This window comes from Nannospalax galili, unplaced genomic scaffold (genome assembly GCF_000622305.1).
Source record: "Nannospalax galili isolate Female #2095 unplaced genomic scaffold, S.galili_v1.0 scaffold403, whole genome shotgun sequence".
Classification (NCBI taxonomy): domain Eukaryota; kingdom Metazoa; phylum Chordata; class Mammalia; order Rodentia; family Spalacidae; genus Nannospalax; species Nannospalax galili.
The window spans coordinates 299,470-321,022 of record NW_008350130.1 but is presented as its reverse complement, the minus strand read 5'-3'; the positions used below and the strand labels follow the sequence as shown (position 1 = coordinate 321,022).

Here is a 21,553-nt window from a genome sequence, read left to right as displayed (position 1 = left end):
TCAAATTATCCCTTTTTGCAGATGATATGATATTATATCTCATGGACGCCAAAAATTCCACGCGCAAACTCCTAGAAATTATTAACACATTCAGTAAAGTGGCAGGTTACAAAATTAACCTACAAAAGTCTATAGCTTTTCTATATACCAATGACAAGCAGTCAGAGAAAGAGCATTTTACTGCATTAGAAATTGGATGTGTTGCTGGAAATGAAGCATACTTGAGTCATAGAACATGGAGAAATCAGGTAGGCACTGATCCGGAAGTTTCATCTGTACTGGCTAGCTTTCATAGTGCTATGAACACTACTGGAGGAGAAAAGTAATCATCACTCTTACCCAGCTGTGAATCCTGAGAGGTACAAAAATGACTAACCTAACAAGAAATGCCCACTAGTGCAATAGTGGCATGAATGTTTGGGAGTAACCAACTACCTTCTGATTAGATTTAAGGCCCACTTCACCAGGTGGATCCCATACCTAGTGTTGTTATTAGGGCCAAGAACCTGTGGCTAGGTAAGTCATGGGCTCTAGAGGAGAAATTGCTAATATTCTATGGTCATAGTCTTAAAATGACTCTGAATGGCTTATTGCCATACACACAGATTAGTGCATTTCTCAGCCCTCATCAGAGAAACTTCTTGCAGTTCAAATCAACTAACACAGAGACTCACAACTGACCAATGTGCAGAGAAAAATACTGCAAAGTGCTCATCCCTAAATGGAACATTTATATTACATCTCTCCACCAATGCTCAGGGGGTCTTCATGAAAGAGGGGGTGGAAAGATATAAGAGCCAGAGGTGGTGGTCAACTACAAGGAAACTGTGTTTTCTAGAAAGCTGGGCAATTGCACATATGAATTGACAGGAATTGCAACAGCATACACAAGACCTGCTCAAGACAGACAAAATCACATCATGGAGTGAGTGGATAGGTGGGTATGTACTTCCATCACTAGTTGAGGAGCTGTTGGCATTTGGTAGCTGCTGGGATAGGAACAGTCAATTTTCTTTAAGGGTTTGACCACTGGTGTGTTGACCACAACCCCGGACAGGGTCCACTGCCAAAGGTATTTATGCAAAACATTTTGGACTCAGTGAGGAAAAAAAGAACACAAAGTTCAGTGGGTAGGGAGATGGATCTGGGAGGAGTTGGGGGGGTGGAGAATATGATCAAAATATACTGTATGAAGTTCTCAATGAATTAATAAAACTATTTTTAAAGGAAAAAATAAGTTAATAAGTTAAACACCAATCAAAATGTATACTGTTATCTACAAGAAACAAAAAAAAAAAAGAAAAAGTAAAAAGCTGATTTTTTTTTCTTTGTTCCTGGCTCTGCTTCAGAGAAATCTCTCTTTCTGGGTCAGTGTACTAGCACAATGATAAACTACTCCCTGCTTAGTCTTGGGGTCCTGTTCTAGGCCTACAATAGTCAAGATAGCCAGAGTGGGGAGCTCAAGTGTTTCTTTTAGAATACCTTCCTTCCTCTGGGCATGTCATGCATACTTGGTGTTAGCTGTGATATCTGCTCTTTATTAAGGAACTTGGTTAATAGTTTTAATGTAATATTTGGGGCTGTAAAAGTATACACCACCTAATGAAGTAAATTTTTTATGTTATGGTTTAGATATAAAACATCCCCTCATAGATTTATGTGTTTGAATGTTGTTTCTCGGCTTTTGGTGCTGTTTTGGGAGGTGGCACAATCCTTTAGAGGTGGGAAGAAGTGCATTACTGGGAGGTGGGGTTTTTGGCTCAGAGCCCAGCTCCACTTCCTGCACCTCTGCATCTTCTTATGCTGCCACATACTCCTGCCATCACAGCTTGAGCTTTCTGCTAGCATACCTTCTGCTATGCTGAACTATATGCCCTCAAACCATGAGGCAAAGCAAACAAGTTGCTTCTTGTCAAAATTTTGGTCATAGCCAGGAAAAAGAGATGCAGAAGATTGATACCAAGAAGTGAGGTCAATTCCGTGGTAAACCTGAACATGTGGCCTTTGGAACTGATTTATAGGAAGACTGTGGAAGAGTTTGGAGTGGTGGGATAGAGAAGTCCTAAAATAGTATTAGCAGAGAAATGGCCCATTCTGGTGGGAGTCCAGAAGACCAGAATGTTGATAGAAACACTGTTGACAAACACTGTGCTCATGGGTTCAGAAACTTATTGGGAATTAGAGGCTATTTGTACTGTATTCTGGCAAAGAATCTTTGTTGCCTGTGCCCTGAAGACTTGAGTCATACTGAATTCAAAAATAATGGACAAAGTTTGGCTGAGGAAATTTCAAGATAGAATAACATCCAGGCTGTGGTGTGACATGACTATGTATCTTTTTTGCTAACTGTATTTATGCATATTTACAGTGAGAGAGAGAGAGAGAGAGAGAGAGAGAGAGAGAGAGAGAGAATAGAACGTGAAGCAAGGAGATGTGAAAAATAAGCATTTGGGGAAAACTTGAGCCCAGTTAAAGTGGGTTTGAACAGAGTGACTATAATTGTTAAACAGATTAGTATCATTATGGACTAACCTTGGATTTTGTCTGGGACAATAGGAAAGGTGCATTGAGGACAGAATACCACCACTTCCAGAGTCCTATCTAATGCATTTGAAATGAGTGTCAGAAAAGATAGAGCCTTCAGGGTACACTGTTGGAGAATGGCTGCCTAGGAGAGTGTTTTACCAGTCAACCAAGAAGGCATGCAAAGGCTCCAGCAGGTGTGGCCAACAAGGACCATGCTACATCTTAAACTAACAGAACTTGGCATTGTTTATGTGGTGCTGATTTCACCTATGTGAGATCCCAGAGTGATGGGGTCATGGAGGCTTGCACCAAGATCCCCAAAAGCCACTAAGGCTAGGCTTGTGGTGAGGTCAGATTCCCTGCATGGGGCACTTGACTGGGCTGTGTATGAAGTTATGAAGGTGAAGCTCAAGTTACAATGGAGACTCCAGGATGTTGGAGATGCAAGAAACATGGGACATCTGCTACAGAAAGCCATAGGCACTGAGTAGAGCCAGTCTAAAAGAAGGGCAGTATATACTGAAGGCCACTGAGATGGAGGGGTGCTGTGGATTGCCCCGGATGCCAGATATGTAGCTGTAAGATTTGGCGTTTGCCCTTCTAGGTTTGGACTCATCTTTCCTTGCTATGCTCCTGGTCCCTTTTGAAATGGAAATGTTTACATATATCCACATAGCAAGTTATCATCTCAAAAGGGGAAGAGGTGTGAGGAGAGGGAAGAAGAAGGAAAGGGAAAGTAAGAGAGTAAGAGGGAGGAGAGAGAAAATGCCACAGATATTCATCTTTTTTTTTGTCACCCTCTATCAGTTCCCCTTCTTAGTTTGGTGGGATGATCAATCAGGAATTATTCTTCCACAGGGGCAACCAAATGGGTTTCCATCAGCGTTTCCTTGGGAATGAATGATACAAGGGCAAGAAGTCTGGAGTCAATCATAACCACCCCCCTCTCCCTAGCCTTTTCTTTCTGGGTTTTCCTGGACTCCGTTTAGGGAAGATTGGATTTTGGAGCTTATCTTGTCTTTTATGTGTTCTTTTACATTTTCTTTTTAGTCGTTTCTGAGTGATCTTTCATTTTTTGTCTTATTATTATTTTGAGCAAAAGGGCAGGTTTTGTGGACATGTATTCTTTTAGCCTGTTTGTGTTGTGGAAGATTTTTCTTTCTCCTTCAACTATAATAGACATTTTTTTGCTGGGTAAAATATTCTGGGTTGGCATCTATGGTTATTTAGAACTGGAAATTCCTTGGTCCAGGCTCTTCTGACTTTCATAGTTTGCATTGATAAGTCAGCTGTAATTCTGATGGGCTTTCCTTTGTATGTGACTTGTTTTTCTTTTGCTGCTTTCAGTGTTCTCTCTTTGTTCTGTACATTTAGTGTTGTTACTATCATATGCCACAGGGAGTTCCTTTTCTGGTCCTGTCAATTTTGTGTTCTATGTGCTTCTTGTATTTGTATGGGGATGTCTTTCTTTACTTTTTGGAAGTTTTCTTCTACAGTCCTATTTAAGATCTGGTCAATACCATTAAACTGAAATTCTTCTCCTTCCTCTAATGCCTATGATACTTAGATATGGTCTTTTCATGGTGTCGTACATCTGCATATTCCATTCCTGTGTTTTTTTTTTTAATTTTTCATAATCTTTGCTTAAGTGGTCCAGTTCTTCAACTTTACCCTCTAGTGGTAATATTCTGCTTTCTATTTCATTCATTCTAGCAGTGAGGCTTTCTCCTGTTTCAAATTGGCTTGTTGAGGTTTTCACTTCCTTCTTCATTTCAGCTTGAGTTTTCTTCAAAGTTTCTATCTCTCTTGTGAATTTAGTCAGAAATTTATCCCTATCTTCTTTCAATTCTTTGATTTGTTTGTGAGTTCTTTAACTTCATTTAATTCCTTGATCATATTTATGATTGTTCTTTTAAATTCTGTGTCCTGGGTTATCTTTAGGGGGTTCTCCTTGGAGAACTCTTCTACAGGACTGGTGGAGTTTGGTGGGAACATGCTGTTTTGGTTTTCACTGTTATTATTTTTCCATTGTGATTTTGGCATGTGATTTTTTTGTTGCTTGTGATTCTGGTATAAAACTCAAGCCTTCCTTTGTTGAGCTGAAGTCTGCTTCTGTTGGTATTATTGGTGTGTCTTGGTTGTTTTCTTATTGAGTATGTAAAGTTGCTTGGTCTAGGTTTCAGGCTCTCTCAGATTTTATTTTGGAGGGAACTGACGGCTTCAGATCAGCTACTCGGGAGCCCCCACAGAGGCCCATGTCAGGCTCAGTCAGGTACACTCAAGCCTCCTTCTCATGTTTGCACTCCTACTATTGGGTGCTCAGAGCACAATTTGGGAAATTCACTAGGGGAGACCTGATTTACAAACTTCAGGTGATCTACCGAGTTCTTACCGCCTATACCAGGCAGAGGCCAGATCAGGCACTCTCAGGTCCTCTGCTAAGGTCTCTGTCCTACAGTAGGGTAGGCCTATCCCTGGAGTGGTAGGAGGGGGCCTCATATAATCCCAGTTAGGGAGTTGGGTATGGTGTGATTTGGGGAAGCTTTGTGGAAGCTTACCACCATGTGGAGGCCAGATCAGATACTCTCAGGTTGTCTGCTGAGTTCTCAGTCCCTATACAAGATGGAGGCCAGATCAGGTATGCTCAGGCTGTCTGCTGAGCTCTCATCCTTTATACTAGGTGAAGGCCAGATGAGGCACGCTCAGGCTGCCTGCTGAGTTCCCAGCCCCTACACAGGCAGAGACCAGATCAGTTACTCTCAGGCCATCTGCTCTGTTCACGTTTTCTTAAACTCACTAATAAGGAATACCAGGTTTGAAATGCCCCCTTACCGTACTGTTTCTTTCCCCCACTGTCTCCTGTTTTTCTCAGTTTATTCTTCATATGCTAAACTCTTGTTTCCTCACATTCTTCTCCTTTGTTTTTCTCCCTTGTAGTACTAGGAATCTAACTCAGGACCTCGTGCAGTGCTTGCTGCTTACTCTACCACATAACCCTATCTCCAGCAGGCATTTACCTTTGATTTCTGATAGTGACTATGGCTATCAGAGCAGCACTGTTCTGGCAGTAACCCTTGTAACTGTTAGTCCTGAACTGGGCCCCAAGATGGAGTCCATGGAGAGTTGACTCTGAAGTGGCTAGGGACTGGTAGTGAATAAAGGTTGGATAGATTGGAAGTTGATTAAAGGTGTGGTGTGTGAGTTGGCTCACTTGGTTTTGTACACATTTTAGAACAAAAGAGGCTAAAAGGAGAAGAAGAAAAATTCCTGTTACGGGACCCAGTAGGGGCAAGAGTCGGGGCCAAATGGATCCGAAGACATCCCAGGAGCTAGAACCTAACAGTTACTACCTCAGTAACATCTCTTTTTTTTTTTTTTTTTTTCCTGTATCTGATTTTGAGTAATCATTCTGTGACAATAAATAAAGGTAACAAGAAAATTCAGTTGCTTATCATCTAATCAATGGTTAGCAAATTTTCATCTGATACAGAAATAAGGGATGGGGGAATATATTGGCTTAAAGAGGCCTGAGTCTGACGTCTAAGGATCATTCCTCCCTGAGGGCTACATTGGGGAAGGAGGGGCAGTGAGTTTGCTTTTGTGGTGTTCATATTTATTTACCCAGTTCTATGAGATGTCATAACTTTCCTATTAGGTTGTGCTAGGCAAGTAATAGAGGAGTTAGCGGCATGGTCTGGAGTAGCTCTCAGTGGGCTGGGGCCAGCTGACACATGCCACTTAGGTTTCCAAGGAACCAAACTCCCCCTCAAGCATGGCTGATGCACTTGTATCTAAATGTAGCGCTGCCAGGGCCACTAGCCAACTTTGGGTCAGGAAATAGAACGTCACCTCCTTTGCCAGAGAAACTGGCCGATGCATGATTTATACCAGGACTAATGAAAAGGCTCAAAGGGACAGCCAAGGGAGGAAGGGAGATGAGGGGACCGCTGACACGGATCTTGTTTTGGGTTATAACTGTTGACAAGCTACTTAGCTGCCCCAGGTTTAAGGACATCTGCGTATAAGATGGAGGTGACTTACGTATCTTACTGGAGACTTGTGAAAACAGCGTTTCTGACTGACCTCTGCGTATAAGATGGAGGTAACAATATTTACACTACCATATTACTGGAGACATGAAAACAGTCTGACTGAGCACTTGGGATCCACGGAAGGTGGTACTCGAGTTCTGGTGATAAATTTACTATGTGTTTGTGTTTTTCAGCAGTGCCTTAGGCTCATGTAAACCCTCCAGAAAATATTTTCAAAGTCTGGTTAAAAAAACAACAATTAAAAACTGAACAGCTGTTGGTCTTCGGTTACAAACATCTGTTTTTAGTTTAAACAGGTTTGGGGAAATTGTATATATAATTCAGACTTTATAACTTGTTTTTCCAATCTATTGCTGTGATTAGTAATACAGATGCTTAAATAATTTGTGAATGTTGTAGCTGGTGATTGTTCTCAAATGTTCACCAGCTTTGCTTTAAAAAAATTCCTAAATTAAATCTGTTTCATAGGTTATGAATGGAGTACATGGAGTCAGGAACCTTTCTTCTCAAGTTGAATGGGGAGTCTGAAATATAGCACAGCTGAGTATTATGTTTCATACCTGCAATATCAGCTCTTGGGAGACTGAGGCAGACTTGCTATGAATTTGAAGCCAGCCTGGTCCATATTGTAGTTCCAGGCTGGCCTAGGTGACAGAGTGAAACCCTGTCTCTTGCAAAACAAAACAAAACAACACGAACCAACCAACAACAAAAACTGTTACCCTTCCCGACATGGGATTTACTACTTCTAAAGCATTTCTGGTTATGATGAAACAGTTGCCTTCAGACCTCCTTGAAAGGTTATGAATGCTGTTTCTTATCAACTGGCGTCCTGAGGGACTCTCATTATTGTGCTCCTGGTTCATCAGACTTCTCTCTGGTACATAGTATAATTCCTTCAGGTCTAGGTGAATGGTGATAATTATAGAAAAGCTTTTTTGTTGTTGTTGTTGAATAATATAAATAATGCACTTCATTTTAAGGGAATGGAAACATATCAAATATAGAAAATAAGAATAATCTGTAGTCTTTCCTGCAGAATTAACCTTGCTAGCATCCAGTATGTTTTAAACAAACAAAAAAAAAGAACTGTAAAGTATGTTTGCTGCTTTGTGTCCTGCTTCCAGGGTCTTTGCCTGTTGGATCCAGACAATTATAGATCCTTAACATTTCTTGCCCACTGTAGAGAGTGGTCCTGCTACTGTTGCTGGCTGGGTAGTGACAGGCTGTGGGGCTCTGAACTGAAGGGAGAACTTGAAGGAGAGCCTCCAAGACTTGTTATTTTTTATGTTTTCCCACTTCTTTAGATCTTGCATGTTTGGCAACATAGGACTACACATTTCCGAAGCAGTGAACATTTTCTGATTGTGGCGTCTACAGCAGTGCCAGTCTCAGTCTTTCCAATTCCAGGCTGTACATCCCCCTTCCTCCTTTTCCATGCTATAACCTATATGTTGTGTACTGCACACAAATTGCATCCTGTGGAACTGTAACTCTTGTGACCACCACCCAAGATATAAAATATCTCTAGCATCCCAGCAGTGGCTTTGTGTCAGCTTCCATCCATTCTCCCAGTGACCTTCTCACAGTACTTCTCACTTCAAAAGAATCCCACAGTACTGTTCTCCATCTTGCTGCTTTAGGTCTAAATATTTCTGCCTCATTTCCCCAGTCCACTCTGCTGAATCTGCTAAGCTTCCATTGACAACTTGACCTGTTCCTACATAGACACCCTGGGCTGTCAGGCTCTATCTGGAACTTTGTTAACTCTGCCCTTATTAGAATTGCCTTTCCTTGACCTCTCATGTCACTCAGCTTTCAGTGCTCGGCCCATCCCTGTTTCCTACAGCCTTCCCCAAAGTTGTTGCCTCCTCTTTCACAATGACACTGTGTGACTAAGTTTCTAGAAAGATGGCCCTGGAAGCCCAGTTGACTGATTCTGGATGACCATTTGTATCCTGTGCATATACTTTCTGAACCCTGGCCTCATTCACTCAGATAGCAGGGTTGCCTGAGGGTCTGCCAGTCACCAAACACAAGTCCTGCTTGGTGTATCTCCCCTTCTTTCTTTTCTCTTAGCACTTTGTCACTTCGATGATCCAGGAATCCTCTACTTCTCCTCACAATTCTTCATATTTCATACACATATACATACCCCCACACACTACATTACACACACACAGACACACACACCACACACAGACACACATACCATACACGCACACCATACACACACACCATAAACACACATACCACATATCACACACACACTACACTATACACACCATAAACACACATGCCACATATCACACACACACTACACTACACACCATAAACACACATACCACATATCACACACACACTACACCACACACACACAAACACACATCAGACACACACACCACACACACCACATACCACAGACACACACACACACACACACACACACACACACATACACACACCTTCATCTAGATTTTCAGAAAGGAGAGGTGAGATGGAGGGGAAAGGCTAAGCAGTTGAAGATAAAATTCCTTTCATCAAAAACAGATAAGCGGGCTAGAAGCATTTGTATAGCGTACAGTTTTGCCCTGTCCCACTAGTCCTTTGCACGTAGTCACTCCTTTGCAGTAAGTAACCATCTTACTTTCTCTGAGGTTTTGCTGTGCTAGTCTCACTTCCATCTGGACTTTTGGGGTTTCTTGTGGCATCAGCAGAGCTCTGAGCTTACAAGTAAGTACAGTCAAGGGGTTTAAAGAAGATTGTAACTTGAAGTGCTTAGCACCAGGTTTGTGGGCGGGCTTACAGAAATGCTTCCCTCTGCAGTGAACTCTGGCCTCAGAGCTGTAGGGGCCCAGCCCCCTGACTCACTGTAAGCCTCAGTCTCTTCAAGAGCAAATAGGAATCATAATCGTTCCTCCTCAGATGAAGAGCAAATGTGAGGCACACGTGAAAATGTACTACAGGTGGAAACTGCTTGGCAGTGTGAGCTGGCAGAAGGTTAGACAAGGCAATATACTGGCATGAAACTGGTTGGCCTAGTTCCAACTTGCAAGTTTATTTGGGGTTTCTGGATTGGCAGTTGGCAGATTCAGCCCTCTAGAGACAAATATAGATTCTAGACAAAGAATAGGGAGTTTTGGACTACTGGAATGTAACTGCCTGGGTTGAAGTGATTCATGTAGAGATGTTGCATCAATGCCTGGCACATAAAAGCACTCAGTAAATACTTATTATTCCCTTATATATGCTTGTGTTGTTCAGTAAAGAATGAATAAGTGAACGAATGCCTGTTGGTCTGGATGTGGTTCCTGGTGGGGCCTTTTGTTTTTCTTCTAGTATTTCAGGTCCTTTCCATCTGTCCTTGCTGAAGCAGGGGATTATTTGGCATGTGGGAGGGGAAAAAGTGAAATCAAAGGGCTTCAGCCAGGGATGAGACTGCTGAAAGCAGAAGACTGAGAGCAAACCCAGCAGCCACTGAAGGGCTGGCAGGGGCCTCCACACACGGACAAGCTTTCAATGCTGTTGTTGCCTCTCACTTGGCTCCTTTAGAGAAGCCAACTTGGTTTTGGTTTTATTTTCAAGTCCAGTTTCTGGATTCATTCTGGCAGGACTGTGGCTGTTTTAATTCTCTTTCTGGGGTGGTTAAGATGAGACAATTGTAGATATTTTTCTGTGAAAGAATTAGCAAGCAATGTTGGTATCTGGGAGTTCCCGTCCTTCAGGCCCCTCCTCATAGCCTCAGATGATGGCCAGAGTTGAGTCTGTGGGACACAGGCCAATTTGACTCTTGTTGACACTCCAGATTCTGCTAAACCCACTGAACAGGGAGGGGAGCGCTATGAAGACAACAGTCTTCTCATCTGATCCTCTTTGCCATTTATTTGCTGTGTGACCCACAGAAACCCCTTTCCCCTCTCTGGTCCTCAGATTTTTCCATCTGAAAAATAAGGGAGATTACTCTATAGTCTGAGATTTCTCTTGTCTCTAAAAGTGGCTGAGCTGGGAATAATGGTACACATCTTTAATCCCAGCACTCAGGTGGGAGAGGCTGGCAAATCTCTGTGAGATGGAGGCCAGCCTGGTTTCCATAGTGATCACCAGGCTACCTGGGGCTACAAGGAGACCCTGTCTCAAAACAAAAACAAAAACAACTAAAAATGACTGAATGGTGTAAATTAAGAACATGGGGTAGGAATTCTGTCTCCTTTACTGTATTAGTTACATTTCTTTTTATGATTTATTTTTATTTTCAGTTATGTGTGTATGCATACGTGTTCAGGAATGAAAGTGGCCACAGAAGCCAGAGGTGTCAGATGCCCCTGCAGTTAGAGTTACAGGTAGCTGTAAGCCTCTTGATATGAGTGCTGGGAATCAAACTCAGGTCCTCTGGAAGAGCAGTTCATGTTCTCATTGCTGAACCATCTCTCTAGCCTTATGTAATGGGTTTTAAATAAGGCATGGCAAATAAGTCCTTAGTAACAGAATGTGGCCATGGTTAGGCTCCAAAAAATGAGTTAGTATCAAAAACCAGCAGCCTTTTGCCTGGTTCCTGTCAGCCAAGAGAAGTAAGCTGTGGTCCCACAGTGATGTGTGTCTGTCTGTGAATGCATGCCAGTGTGTATGGAGTTTGGCCTCCCCAAGGACACTCTGGGAGGAGCTGACCAGAGATCTGCCATCCTTGGCATCTTATTTAGCAGAAGTCTTGACCCCTTGCTTTCCCCACACTGCAACATACATGCCCTAGTTCTTGGGGAATCTATACTTTGTAGCTTCCCGAGTTGGTTTATTTGGAGAAGTGATTGTGGGATCCTCCTAGTCCAGAGGTGACTAATTAGGCTACCAGCCAGAGTGTAAGCAGCCCTGTAGAAGAGAATCAGGGCCTCTGACCCATTCTGGGGCTGGTCAGGACCTTCTCTGACCTGAAGGGCTGTCTAAAGGCAAGGATTCTCAGCTCATCTGGGCCCCTGTGCCAGGTTCTGAGTTTTCAAAGCAGCTCAGTTCAGCCTCAGGACTCCCTCCTTGCTCTCTCCTCCTCTTTGGACTACACAGTGTTTTTTTTTTTCACAACTAGACAGTCTGCTAAGTGCTGCAGGAAGTGGGCCCCCAGGAAGGCAGATACAGCTCAGCAAAGCAGATAACCAAGTGCAGCCTCTGGAGGTTTCTGGGGCCTGGGCAGGGTCAGAGATAAACGGAAATACCAAGCTTATCACTAAGCCCTAGTTCTTCCAGAGAAGTCACTCTGACCAACCAGCCCACCTCATTCCCAGGGCTCCCCATGGTTGGGCATAGCCATCTCTAGGCGAAGTAAACACCGAGTTGGCCACTGCAGCTCCAGGATGGGAACTCTGTGCCCTGTTCCAGCACTGTGCAGGCCCAGCACCAGAGGCCAGCAGCAGGCATCAGATTACACCCAGATTTTTGCGGTAAGGGAAGTTCCAAGTCAGTATTCTTTGAAGTGAGAGCCTGAAGAACAGCTGGTAAAGGCATGGGACCAAAGGAGACAGTGACAGTTGTTCTCCAGACCTATATCCTCTTGGATGAAGAAAGTCAGTAGAAAGTTTTGATTAATAGCTATAGATTATGGAGAGCCAGCTTGGGCTTCAGCTCCTGCAGGGTGTACAAGGGCAGAATAATGTCAAGTGCCAACTAACCCTAAAGTTCTTGCATTGAACTGTGCGCCTTGCTGAGATTGTTTTTCATTTGTTTTCCTTTCTTAATTAAGCTTAGCTCCAGGGAGGATGATAGCACCTTGTAAATACACATAATATCAACTAATGGTGCATCTAGGACACTGGGCAGACACAGGGTAGGCTGATTGGAGACTGAGGTACTGTCTGCTCTGCCTGTATCCTATAACAAGGTGAATAAGCACTTGTCTTGGGCTCACTGGAGTGGGAGGTAGGGGGAACTGAGGATGTTTTTAAGGATAATGCTTCTAATCTCTACAGTTTTCAAATACCAATTGTGTGTCAGGCACGGCGCGGGTGTTGCACTTATTTTTGTATTCAATCTTGCTGCACTGTGACAAGCTCCCTGTAAGAACGAAGAAAGCTGTGGTCAGACAGGCCACACAGCTTCCACAGGCACAGCTTGGAATGCCATGGGGATTTGCAAAGGGCACTTCTGGACTCCTGGCATCCTTCGCTCAGAAAATTCTCTTAATGTTTGATTTTGTTGGAGCAAAACTCTTTCTGCCACATGCAGTATTGTTATAAATACACAAAATAAACGAAGGGTGCCATGTGTTCTGTTTCTTAGGTGCTGTGTCCTTGAGTGCTCCATAATAGACCTCTTATCCCCAGAGACAAACAGGCGGAAATCTTTTAGCTGTTTCTTTTATTTATCTCTGTATTTGCTTATTATCAGCCCGATCCGATCTGAGGACTTCCTCTTAGATAAGTGAAGACTTAACTTTCTTCTGCTTTCCCTATCAACCTGATCTCAGATATGTTTCTGCTTTTATTAATAAAGTATTTATTTCATTACCGCTATAAATATTCATTGCCAACTCAATTATTGAACTTTAATCTCATTTTTCTTGTAAAACTGACTTTCTTGGAATTTCTAACTCCTTTTGTTCCCTGTTGACATATCTGCCACCGTCAGGCTGATGGTTAACATTTAAGTACCTCCAACATGTCAATCAATTATAAGCCTTGTTAGACTTTCCAGCATTCCCATGTACCCGTCCTACCAATTCCATAAAGTACACTTTATGGTTATTTTTCTTATGTCACAGAACAGAAAAGAAATGCAGACTCAGAAGTTAGATAACTCTTGGCCACAATTCTAAGTAATAATTGGTAGAGAGGCAAGAGTTAAATTCAAAGAGTCTGATTCAAGAGCCCCAACCTCTTAACATTTTTTCCCTATCTTTAGGATTAGGAGTGTAGCTCAGAGGTAGAAACACTTGGCTAGCTTGCACAAAGCAGCCCCCCTTTGCCAACAACAAGAGAGAGCCAGTGTGTGTGTATGTGTGTGTGTGTGTGTGTGTGTGTGTGTGTTGCTGGTTTTTAAGACATTCTCATGTTCTCATGTAGGTCAGTCTGGCTTCAGCTAGCTATGTAGTTAAGATTGGCCTTGAGGTGCTGATCTTCCTGCCTCTACCATCCAAATGCTAGGATTGCAAGCATGAGCCTCTATACCCAGCTAATTATTTTGTTTACTGTTCACCACCCCCCTGTCCCGCTTTTTTTGGTTTCTTCATTCTCCTGTTTCAACTTTGCACCTAGATTGAAGCCCTTGTTTCCCTTCTTTCTTTGGGAGATATGCTGCATTATATATTTACATATAAATATATATTATCTATTCATAGATTTTATTTACAGATTTACAAGTAGGATGAATGCATTTTTGATACTTCTAAATACCCAGGGCAGCAAGTTCATGGTTGGTGGCAGTGTCAGTTCTCATTGCTTTGTTTTCAGTAATTGGAGTATTATTCAATAATGAAAGCAGAATTTAATAGGCCTTTCCCAAGCCCCAAAGCTTCCATCTTAAGAAGAAAAACAAATCACTCTGTTATTTACTTCCATTTGATAGTGGAAACCATAACTGGAAGTCATAACTGACTTGAGGAGATGAGAAGACTAGGGTTCTGGGGGAAACCTGTAACAATGTTTCTGTCTGCTTACTTTCTCAATTCAGTTGGACTTAAAATGAGAGTTCCAGAAGTTCTTTAGGGAGAGTAGTGGAAAGCAGTAGTTTGGAAGGTAATCTGGATGCAGACTATGGAGGTACACCTTTAAAGACGCTTCCTTGGAGAGGGAGGGGGGAAAAACTAGTGCTCCCCCACTTTTTTTTCCCCACATCTTTACAAGTTGTATTTCTTTTGAATTTTCTTTGATCGCTTTTTGTTTAAAATCTGTTCCTTCTCAGGAGGCAGCTTAGCCCCCTTCTTGCTGCCCAGGGGCAGTGCATAGTGGGCCCACTGTCCGTAAGGTGTGCTGTCAGTGAGCATGCAGTTCTTCACCAGAGTCTTGGTGCCGACCAGCTCGTTATTGGATGCATTGTAGACAACATCAATGATCCTTGTTTTCGAGTACAACACTCAGAGCCCCAGAAGTTCCCCATGTCCAGTCTCAGGGCACCGCATTTTTTGACTGCCTCCTCGGATTGGAACTGTGTATGCAGCGCAGACCGATCTTACTGCTGGCAGCAGGAGGTCTGAGTCTGAGCTCATACTTTCCCTTCTTGTGGTAGGACTTTCTCCTGTCCCCCCACTCCCGGTCTTGTGGGGCTTGTACCAGTTGCCCTAGTGCCGGCTGGAAAGAGCTACATATTTGCAACTTGTAAAACTCACCATTCCATCCTCTGAGAACGGTGAAATGTCCTCAAAATTCCAAAGAGAAATACTTTTCAATCTTAGAATTGTGTGTCTAGGCCAACTGTCTTCCAGTGTCCAGTTGTTTTCAGGGTAAGTCTATTTATTCTGACTCCAGTTGTTTGAGGTATGGTTTTCCCCCTCTAATTTCCAAGAATTTTAATTAAAAATTATTTATTTTATTGTTAATTACAGGTCTGTGTTGTGGGCATGTGCATGTGGCACGCCCAATGTCAGCAGAAACCAGAAGGGACCGATCCCTTGGAGCTGGAGTTGTAGGAGGTTGTAAACTGCCTGACCGGGGTGCTGGGAACTGAACTCAGTCCTCTGCAAGAGCAGTATATGCTCTTAATGACTGAGTCAGCTCTCCAGCTCTCCAGGAGATTTTATAATCTTTTCTTTATCCCTGTATTATAAAACTGCATGGTATTTCTTTGACAAATTTCTTCATGAGTTTCCTGAAACTCCAGTTAATTTGATGTGAAACCAGCTGGACACATAGTCAATACCATTTTGTTCCTTAGGAATATACTTTCATTTTTATTTTACTTTTTGTCATTTTTATTTTTAACTTTAAATTACGTTTATTTATTATTGGATGACTGATTTGTGGGTGTGGGGGGTGGGTGTGGGTGCATGTATAGGGACACACATGCTATGACACATGTATGGAGGTCAGAGTACAAATTGTGGGAGCTGGGAGTTAATTCTCTTCTTCTACCGTGTGGGTTCTGAAGCTCAAACTTGGGTTATCGGGCTTCGCATCAAGTGCCTTTTCCCACTGAGCTGTCTCACTGGTCTTGTGTCTTTTTTGTTTGTTTGTTTGTGTTTGTTATTGAGACAGTAGCTCATACATAGGATTTAATTTAAAGACATGTATAAGGCCTGACTTTCTGTTTGTCTAGTTTTATTTTGAATTATATGAATCATTTTAATATTTGGTTATATTTTAATATATTTAATGTATATTTAATATATTTACTATTTGGTTACATTTTCTTATTGAGTGTTTAAAACCATGTAGATGGCCCAAAATTAACCTTTCTATCTTTCTTTTTCTTTCTTTTGTTTTTGTCAAGGTCAGCTGAGGATCTCATATTTAGGGGTTTCTTGGGCTTGGCAGGAGCCCCTGGCTCCTTTAGCCTTTCTTTTATTAGTTATGCCACCTGTGTGAGAATGAATCAAGGCTGTGCTGACTGTGTCTTCCCCTGAGAGCACTGAGGGCATGCCTGTGTGTTGACTCCTCTCTTTGTAGAATGTTAGAGTCCACCTGGTATGTACCTTGATGCAGAACTCATCATATCCCCAAAGCTGGTTTATTTTTCCAAGCAATAAGGATTATTTTAGATCACGTACAGAATTAGAGCTGAGATAATGGTTAATTAAATAACATCTTGATTAAAACTGTTTTTTGTTTGTTTAAAAACCAGTTATGGGGCCTGGAAAGATGACTCAGTAGTTTAGAGCACTGGCTGCTCTTGCAGAGGATCAGGGTTTGATTCCCAGTACCTACATTGTGGCTAACAAGTATCTGTAACTCCAGTTTCAGGGGATCCCATGCCCTCCTCTGACCTCTGAGGCCATTGCACAACAAAGGTACACTTACATTAAGGCATAATAGTCATACACATAAAATTAAAAATAAAAACTTCAGTTATACTATGAACTAATAGGAACTTGGACTAACTTGGCAGTTTTAATTAATATAGTTACTTACTTATAAGTCAATTTGTATCATGTAAGCAATATATAAACAAGTGTATGTAAACAATATATATACACAGAGTTACATATAAAGAACAATTATTTAAAAACAACACCAAAGATTTTGTAGCACCTACCAGTTTTAAGTTAAATTATTGGTTAGATCTCATTTTAACAATATTAGCATTCCTTAATCCAAGATTTGCACTTTTAAACACATGGTTTTTAATATAAAGTAGAAAACTTTTGATCTTAAAGATATAGAGCCTAACCATGATTTTTAAATTTAAAATTTTTAAAAATTTTATGTGTGTGCCGGGTGTGGTGGCACATGCCTGTAGTCCCAGCACTTGGGAGGCAGAGGCAGGTGGATCTCTGAATTCAAGGCCAGCCTGGTCTACATAGTAAGTTCCAGGACAGCTGGGGCTACAGGGAGATCCTGTCTCAAAAAGACAAAAAAAAATTTATGTGTATGAGCATTTTTGCCTGCATGTATATAAGTGTGCATGCAGTGCCCTCAGAGGCAAGAAGAGGGAGTTGGAGCCCCTGGAACTGGAGTTATTTATAGTTAGCCATCATGTGGGTGCTGGGAACAGAATCTAGGTCCTCTAAGAGCATGTAGTATCCTTAAGTGCCGAGCCGTTTCTCCCACCCCAGTTCCTCTTAATGTTATAACATAAGTACAATCTGAAATTTATCTTAGAAATGCAAGATACTGGCTACTATTTTCTTAAGACTTAATAACATAGCCATCTTTATTACATACAGAGTAAGTTACCTAGATTTTGAATGCTATTGTTTGTTGGTATTATATGTCCTATAATCTCTACCATATAAAGAAAAATTTAAGAAATACTTAGTAAACATATATAGCAGTCATTTTGTATGTACTATATATAGTCTTAATTAAGATCTTACATTTAACATTTGAATATTAAGAATAATTTTGGAAAAGAAGTCCATAGCAATTTGTCCAATAAGGATTTATAATGTACATTTCCCTGAGGCATCTCAACCAATATAAAACATTTTTATGTCTTACTACTTTTTATTACCCCTATTATACAAATGAAATAAAATTAGTAATTTTTTAAAAGGAACTTGTTTTGGAAATAAATTATTTAATAATAAAGTTTCTGAACTCAATGTCAAATTTTATAACATTATGAAATTTGCATCTTATGGCCCCAATAAATGTTTTATATAAACAAGTGGTATTTTAAGAGTTTATGAAACATTTAATAGACCACAAAATATCATTTTAATAGGATTTAAAAGAAGGTAAAGGAGTACTATATTTGTTACTTTTCTGTTGCTGTGATAAAATACTGTAGCCAAGGAATCTTGTAGAATAAAGAGTTTATTTGGCCTTACAGTTCCAGGGGGATAAGAGTGCATAATGGGGGAGAGGCATGGAATCAAGTGACAGGAATGCTGGCAGAAGCCAAAAGCTCAGTGCTCACATATCCAGTGACAAACAGGAAGGAGAAAGGGAAGACTAGAAGTGGGGCAAGGCTGTGAACCACCTCCTAAAGATTCCATGACCACACTAAACAATGCCATTAACTAGGGATCTAGTGTTCAAATACTTGAGCTAATGGAGGACACTTCTCATTCAAACCACCTTACTGTACTCCCTGCCCCCATAGTCTCATGTATTCAAACACTTGGTCAGTTGGTGGCACTGTTTGGGGAAGGTCATGGAACCTTTGGGAGGAAGCATGCTACTGGGGTGGGCTTTGAAAGTTCATAGCCTTGCCCCACTTCCAGTTTGTCTCTCTCTGCTTCTTGCATGAAAATGTAAGCTCTCAACAATCCCTCTTCATCATGGACTCTCTCCCAAATAAACCCAAATAAACTCTTCCTTATATAAGTTGCGTTAGTCATGATTTTTTATCACAGCAATAGAAAAGTAACTAATACAAGTACTTTAGTTGATTTAATATAGACCCACAACACTCACATTCACACATATGCATACACATATTTCTTTTTTAATATTTTTTGTTGATTCTTGGACCATATTCGGACTTTTCCCCCATCTCCACATAGATACGCCTCTACCTCCTTACCACCCTCCATGTCCTCTATTTTTTTAAGGCTTATCAAGTCTAAATTTGTGTTATGCAAATATTATACCCATCCTGTGGAGCTTGGTCAACCTACCCAGTGTCTCACCCTTAAAGAAAACTGACTTTCTTTCTCAGCAGCTGACAATTACCAATAGTTCCTCGGCTAGGGCTGGAGCTTCTTGTCTACCTCTATCCTCAGGCTAAGCATTTGACTTGGGCTTGCACAGGTCTTGAGCAAGTTGTCACAAGTTCTGTGAGTTCATATGTACAACTGCTCTGCTATGTTCAGAAAACATGGTCTCTTTGTATCCATACACCACCTCTGGCTCTTACAATCTTTCACCCCCTTTGCCATGATCTCTGAGCCTTGGGAGGACAGAGTGTGATATACATGCCTTATTTAGGGCCACTTTGCAGTCTTTTATTTTCTGCACACTGACCAGTTGTGAGTCTGTGCTAATTGCTATCTGCTGCAAGAAGCTTCTCTGGTGAGATTTGAGAGATGCACTATCTATTGGTATAACAATAAGTCATTAGGAGTTGGATAATAGCAGTAGGTTCTCCCTTGTGGCCTGTAACCTAACTAGCCACAAGTTCTTGGCCCTGATGACAGTGCCAGATATGAATTCCATCTTGTGAAGTGCTTCTTAAATCCAATCGGAAAGTGGTTGGTTACTCCCATAACATTCATACCACTCTTGCACTAGTGGGCATATCTAGCCAGGCCAGTTGTGATTGTAGCTCTCAAGGATCATCGCTGGGTAAGGTTGATGGTTACTTTTTCAATAGCTTGCATAGCACCTTCTAGCATTATGTTTCTTCTACATCTCACACATGTAGTATCTTCAGCAATGGGATCTTACTGTCAAGTTTTGGAGAGTAAGCAAGAGCAATGGGAATATCCAGTACTGTCTTTGGGACCTCCCTGGTTAACAAATCCAAAGAGGGAGCCTATGTTGAGCCTGGTGTTAAGCTTTTCATTTGCTAGCCTGTGGTGTCCGGTAGGGCATAGTCCCCCCACCCCCATTATAGGTAACTCCATTTAACCTCTTTTTTTTTTTTTATAAATCACGTAAGCTCCTTGATCCATTTGCAGATGACTTTTATACAGGGTGAGAGATAGGGTTTGGGTTTTGTTCTTCTATATGTTTGACCAGCACCATTTGTTGAAGATGCTCTTTTATCTTGTGTATATTTTGGGCCCCTTTGTCAAAAATCAGGTGATTGTAAGTACATATATTTAAATTGGGGTCTTCATTTCTAGCATAGATTATTGGGTCTGTTTTTATGCCAATACAATGCAATTGTTACTACTACAGTGCTATAGTGTAATTTGAAATTAGGGATGGTGATGCCTCCTGCTCTTCTATTGTTCAGGGTTGTTCTGGCTATCCTGAGTTGGTTTTTTTGTTTGTTTTTGTATTTTAATATGAAATTTGAGAAAATTTGAGAAATTTTTTCAATTTCTATGAAGAACTGTGCTAGAATTTTAATGGGGATTATGCTGAATCTTTAGATTGTTTTCAGTGGGATGGTCTTTTTCACAATATTGATCCTACCACTCTGTAACCATGGGAGGTCTTTCCATTTTCTGATATCTTCTTCAATGTCTTAAAGTTTTTATTATACAAGTCTTTCACTTAATTGGTTAGATTTATTTCAGACCTTGGAGATGATCATGTTAGGGGCAGGTTTTTCAGGGCACAGTTGTTTAATATCAAGGGGTCAGGGCCCAACCATTGGTCTGAGGCTCCTGTACTATTGTATGGGGCGGGTCACTTGACCCCCAACGTGGTGTGTGCGGGCACCCTGGGGTCTCCGCTACACCTGGCTAATCCTGGCGTGAGTCTGACTGCAAGCGATGTGGGGAGCGCGCCTGGGCTCCCGGGCGCACTCACTCTGGATGTAGCCCAGGGTCAGGTGTGCGTGCACTCTCCCGCCGTGGTTCTGGTCCCGCTGGCTAGCTAGCGGCTGGCGGGCCTGGCCGGCCGCGCCTCTCTGGAGACGGCAGGTGCGAAGACTTCTCTGATGCTGGCTGTAGCTGATAGCTACACACTTCTCTGGAGCGGAGAGCTTTCTCTGCTACTAGAGTATTATCTAGTCGGGATCCCGCCTCTATTACACCCTTGTGCCCTTCCTCAGGATTGCGGAGTCCTGGCCAGTGAACTCCACAGGGAAGAAACACGGAGGCGGCGAAAGCTAGGATATCCGTGGGTCGGTAACGGAGAGTGCTGCTCTCCGGTGAGATCAGGTCGCCGGTAGTAAGACACAGGACTCAAGGCACGGCTTAGTCTGTGTTTACTGCTTTATTGTATCTCTGCTCCTTGCTGTCCAGCACTCTGCTGATCCAGCTTTCTGGGACCCAGTCTCTGACCCGATCTCCAACTATTAAGAGAAGACTAGCATATTTATATACCATGGGGGTAGTGGTAAAAGCTTTTAGATACTTTGTGAGATATTCTATTTACATGTGGAAGTGGGTTTCTGCTAGACTATTGTCCACCTGTAAAAACCACACACAGGAAGGCATGGTATGCATAGAGCCAAAGGCCATGTTTATGTCAAGGCATCTGTGGCGGCCACTTCAAAGGGAGAGACAGGAAAGATACCAGAAAGCACCTTGCTATGAAAAGGAGCCCTCGCCACATTCCCCGAGCTGCATGAGCTGTCCGGTGTGAAGGGGCTTCGACTTTTGCATAACAGAGGTCTCCCAACAGTTAACAACCATCTGGAACTCCAGTTCCAGGGGAATCTGATGCACTCTTCTTACCTCTGAGGGCATTACACAACATGGGTACAATTACATACATGCAGGAAATATATTCATACATATAAAATAAAAATAAAAAGAAATTTTTAAAAAATTTAGTAGT

General features: G+C 41.9%; 1 protein-coding gene and 1 pseudogene across 1 annotated transcript in view; one reads left to right on the top strand and one right to left on the bottom strand.

Moving 5' to 3' along the window:
* The first annotated feature begins 11,843 nt into the window (after positions 1 to 11,843).
* Mylk3 (myosin light chain kinase 3) overlaps positions 11,844 to 21,553 on the top strand; it is a 54,670-nt gene continuing 44,960 nt past the window's right edge. Inside the window, exon 1 of the mRNA XM_008847367.3 lies at positions 11,844 to 12,004. Within this exon, the coding sequence (XP_008845589.1) occupies positions 11,918 to 12,004 (87 nt within the window). The 5' untranslated portion in view covers positions 11,844 to 11,917. The remainder of the gene's footprint in view (positions 12,005 to 21,553) is intronic.
* Positions 14,404 to 18,690, bottom strand: LOC103745445 (annotated as a pseudogene).